The sequence below is a fragment of the Buceros rhinoceros genome, unplaced genomic scaffold (genome assembly GCF_000710305.1).
Source record: "Buceros rhinoceros silvestris isolate BGI_N320 unplaced genomic scaffold, ASM71030v1 scaffold43784, whole genome shotgun sequence".
NCBI lineage: Eukaryota > Metazoa > Chordata > Aves > Bucerotiformes > Bucerotidae > Buceros > Buceros rhinoceros.
The window spans coordinates 1-5087 of NW_010409669.1; the positions used below are offsets into that span (position 1 = coordinate 1).

General features: G+C 44.9%; 1 protein-coding gene across 1 annotated transcript; it reads left to right on the top strand.

The window, feature by feature from the left end:
* Nucleotides 1–82: 82 nt before the first annotated feature.
* Nucleotides 83–2507, top strand: EXOSC3 (exosome component 3; the record flags this gene model as incomplete). The annotated part of the gene is made up of 3 exons (XM_010135301.1): nucleotides 83–232; nucleotides 1098–1249; nucleotides 2212–2507. Coding segments are annotated over 3 exons (504 nt in total), but the record flags the coding sequence as incomplete, so codon positions are not given.
* Between the last annotated feature and the right edge of the window lie 2580 nt (nucleotides 2508–5087).

Consider the following 5087-nt stretch of genomic DNA (forward strand, 5'->3'; position numbering starts at 1 on the left):
GGCCAGGAGGGGCCGGGGTTGCGGGGCGGAGGGCGGGTGCGGAGCCCCTGTCTGGCCTGACTCGTTTGTCCACCGTTTGCAGTATGTCCCGGTCAGGGGCGACCACATCATCGGAATCGTGACGGCCAAAGCGGGGGACGTGTTCAAGGTGGATGTCGGCGGGAGCGAGCAGGCGTCACTGTCCTACTTGGCCTTCGAAGGTGCCACGAAGAGGAACAGGCCAAACGTCCAGGTGGGCGCTGTGCTTTGATGGCGGTAGCACTTCAGTGATGCTGTTTGGTGTCTCTGTTACATTTTAGTAGCTTTTTTCATAGTAGAAGTGGTTTTTGTAAGCCGTATGTAAAAGGAGGAGTGTGGGTTTACTTGCAATGATGTTGCCTTAGTCCTCCTCAGAGGTTCTTGCATGGTTAGGCTGTGAGCTTTGAGATGTCTTCAAGTAGCATGTCACCAATGTGGTCTGATGTCATGCTTTTTTGCTCGTTAAGTTAACTTTCCCATAATCCTGCCAGCAGCAGATGCAGTCAATGCATAACCTGCATCCAAGGGAGCTCTCTGAAGGTGAGGGTTTAAACCAAGATTTTACATCCTCTGATACTGGTGGGAAACATTTTTTCAATAGCATCATTGCAAATGGTGTGTGGCATGCGTTTGCCACAGCTTATGTGTTCGTGCATGACACCAGAATGTGAAGATGGACTGTAAGGAAAACCAAAATAGCTTAGTGTGGTGGTTTTTTTGGTCCTGATAAATGATCCCAAGAGCAGGACGCTGAGACTTTTAATCCCCTTAAAGCCTGAGGAAAGAGGAATTCATATTTGATATGTAAAAAGGAAAGAGGAATACTCCTCAAAATAAAATTCTGTAGTTTCTTTGTATCTTTCAAGTTCCAGTAGTGATACAACATAATTATTCCTAGAGGGCGTTGCCTTTGGTAGAAGAGAAAAGGAACATTCCTGTTATCCTTTATTTTAGTACCGCTTGAATATTAAAACTAAATTGTGGCCTCATGAGAGGATGTTTATCACCTGAGTGTTTGTTACACGTGTGCAGGATGACCTTCTCTACTACTTGTGCTCTTTTGATGCTGCCTTGTTTAGGTGGGAGACCTTATTTATGGTCGGTTCCTCATAGCAAATAAAGACATGGAACCAGAGCTGGTCTGTATAGACAGCAGTGGAAGATCCAGTGGAATGGGATTAATTGGGCAAGATGGCTTCCTCTTTAAAGTTTCCTTAGGTCTAATAAGAAAGTAAGTACTAAGAAAAGTAAGTAGCCCCTCTGACATGGAATGTGGTGGGTAGGATTTGCACTGCTGTTTCCTCTGAGTGGTGTGGATGAACGCGTGATCAGAGCATGTGGTTGTTTCAGGGTGTTTGTATCAGTTTTACTGATGGTAAGGTGGATGTTGGCCTGGAAGGAGTGTCTGTTTCACCCTTTGAGAGATTAGATACTCCTGTGTATGGTGGTGTGTCACCTGTTTAAACAGAGTGATGTGGTTGCCCAGAGCGTGGACAATACAGCCACTGACCTGGGGAAGTCACGTGTCCAAGCTGGGGTTTTGGGTATCTACCTGCTACCCTGGAGTAGGTAACACTTTGTGTCCTTTTTCTGCTTCATGGGACAGTGGGGGATGTACTCTGGGCTGACACAGCTGACTAAAGGGCGCCTTCCACATCAATACATGGGACTTTCTGACTTCCACAGAAAAATGAACTGCACTGAAAGGAGAAACAAAATGTTTGAGAATGTTCTGTTTGGTTTTGTTGTTCTTTGGAAGTGCAATCTGGGGCTGCAGAGCAGCTGTTTCTTACCTGAGTTTAATGGTTTGTCTGGTTTCCATGTCCTGTGGGAAGTGAGTGTGAACTGACACACAGATTTTTCCAGCTGTTCTGCTTGTTTTCTAAACACTATCCATATGCAAGCAAAGAAATAACAGTATTTTAGAAGTAAACTGTTAAATCCTGATAGTTTTATTTCTTCTAATTAGAAGAAGCTGAATTCACAGGTGCTGTACTTTTAGGGGTGTATTTTTTAAGCGAGGACAACCCAAAGTCTGACACTGTGTTGCCTTTTTGGATGAGTAGCTGGCATGTTCCTCTGACCTTCTGGTGTTGCCATAACAGCTCCCACAACTCCAGTACTGTGGTTCTGTCGTTGGTGTCTGTCAAATGTGAGCACTTCTTCCTCTGACTTTGTTAATCTTGTTCACAGACTCTTGGCTCCCAAGTGTGAAATAATTCAGGAGCTGTCACAGTTGTACCCCTTTGAGCTGGTGCTGGGAATGAATGGAAGAATATGGGTAAAAGCAAAAACTGTTCAACAGACTTTAATTATAGTCAATATTTTGGAAGCCTGTGAGTACATGACTGCTGAGCAGAGAAAACAAGCACTTGCCAGATTGTCAGGGACTTGATAAGATAAAACCTGGAGGATCTGTCTGAGACAACTGTAGAGTGTTTTGATTATTTTTTGTATTCAGATTTGTATTAAAAGCCATTTTAAAAATGAAGTTCTAGACTGTTGTTGTTCTTCAGTTCCTGTCTTTACCCACTCAGCTGGTGTTTGTCTTGTTGAGGAACTTTGGTTTTGCTCACTGCCGTGATGGTGAATCCCTGGTCATGTTTATGAATTTTCTTACTGATGTGGAGGCAAGCTTTAAAAGCTTCTGTTAGCTGCAGGTTTGGAGGTGTAACTGCTCAAGTCTCCTGTAAGGAAAACAGTTAATTTGTAAACTGTCTATATTTGCTTTTCTAATACTGAAACTTCAAACAATACCTTTTTATCTGGGGTAGCAGAAAGTATCCTGCAGGTCATTCACTTTGGTCAAGTGCTCTTACAAAATGTAGGAGTAGAAATGTGAGTGGAGAACACCAGAAAATGATGACAGGGTGCAGTGTAAGGTAGTCACAGGTGTTTAAGGCATGTGGTGGGGTAAGACCCAGCAGATGCACACAATGACCTTAGCCCTTTCCCTGAGAGATATCCTGGTAGTATTAAGGAAATGGTGAATTAGCCTTGACTTTAGTATGAACACTTGAGAAGCTTGATGGCTCGCTGGAGGTAAAAAATGGGCTTCACAGCACTGTTTGAAGTCACTTGGAACTTCTTCATAAGTGCTTTTCGATGAGAGTAAGGTAAAGATCATGTGTTTATCAACTGTAGACATTTTAGATGTATTTTCTTTAGTTACAGCATGAAGATCCCATAGAGCTTTGCTTTGCCTCCAACAAAACCAGTGTTTCTGAAAAGAGCGGTACTGGGCTGCAGCGTGTAGCAGTTCCTCCCATCAGCTCTATTTCATCCAAAGCTGAGCCCATGGTATTTGAGGATATGGTTTTCTTTGGCATCTCATTTAGCAATTGCCTCACTGCAGAGCCACTACTCTGAGTCATCTTTTAATGTGCTTGCCTAGGGCTTCCCTGACTCAACAGAATCAACACTGCTTTCAGGATTTCCATGAGCCCAGTGGCTACGATTCAGAATCCTTTTCTGGGTCTCCCTGTTTAGGGTGTTGATCCTCTGGCTTGATAGATCTTCATCTTCTCACCTGTCTTGTCTTCTCCCAGCTGAAGTAACTTTCATTCACATGCCATAAATCCTCCAGGCCTATAATCTATCTCTTCCTACACAGGAAAGGCTGTAATTTAATAAGGATGTCACTGACTCTGCTTAGCTCCAGTGGAAAAACACTGGAGATGAGCAGAGCCCCTGCAGGTGTCTGTTTGGGCAGCAAGAGCTGGCGTGAGCCAAAAAGCACTTGCCCAGTCAGCTCAGGGTGTACACTTGGAGAGTTCTTGGATCCTAGTAGTAAAACCACAGGAATGGGGCATGACGTGGATCATTCCTTGAAGAGTTGTGGCTTGAAGAGCAATTAATCTCCCCACTCCCCTTTTACCTGTCTGAGCAGCCTCCCCTCCAAAACGGCTGAGGTTTAGGCCTAATCTGGCAGATACAGAAGCAATCCCTGATCTAAATCTGCTGGTTCAGTGTAGCAAAGGGTGACCTTGGGAGTGCTCAACACTAGTGCCCTGTGTCACACCAGCCTTTCTGCTGCCCCACTGTCAACGGCTTGTCACCCACACATAACCGCAGTTAAACCGAGAGCGGGAATCAAAGTGCATTAAAATGAGGCTTGGTTTTAATGTAGTAAAATGGTTTACCCACAACGTACTGGAGTTAATTCACATACTACAGTGAAGTTTGTTGGGCATTTTACACAGTGGTGAAAAGGACTGTGGATTTGAGCCAAACAGGAGCGGGGAAAAATGCTGGAAAGCAAATACAGTTAAACCCATTACTGGAGGGAGGCAATAGTGGGGGTCTGGGACTACCTACAGTCCTTGCATCTCTTCCTAGGTTTGACAAGCTATAATGAGCAAAATCTTCAGGCAAAATCTATATGATGTCTTTGAACCTTCAGTGCTGGCTCTTAACATCAAGTAATGATAAAATGTGAGTATTTTGCCAGAGCAGAAGAAAGTTGCACAGACAACTAATAAGAGGATTAAGAGCTTAACTGTTACGGCTGTGGTTAGAGCATGGCGGTGGCTGTGCTCAATGAGGAGTTCCTGTGCCCAGCTACCCCTTGTCACCCTGCCACCACAGCTGCCAGCTGGGTTTGCTGCTGTGTTTGATCCTGAGGCAAGTTCTGTCAGAATGACCCTGATTGACATGTTAATAGCAGGGTTATCTTGTTTTTCTAACCCTCATGTTCTTTTAGCAGAAGAACTTCTGGAATTTTTCTCTCCAACTTTAAATACTAAGAGCAGCTCATCTCCTGGAGGAGCTCAGGTTGGTTAGAGAAAGCCCCGTTCTGCAAAACGAGCTGGAAATGGGGGTAGGCTTGTCTGGGATTCTGGGTTCATTGGGCCAGTGCTGCAAGAGCATCTGTATAGCTGTTAAAAAGCAACCCAGTGCTCTCCACCTGTCTACTCCAGATGGAGGGTATGGCTCCAGTCTCGGCTTGGTCTTCCACTGTGAACTGCTGGTGTGGCTGAAGCTGGTTTCAGACCTGTAGGTCCTTTGGTTTCTTAGTGACTACTGCACCCTGATCTTAATAGAAATCTGGGGGGGGGGGGACGGGCCGC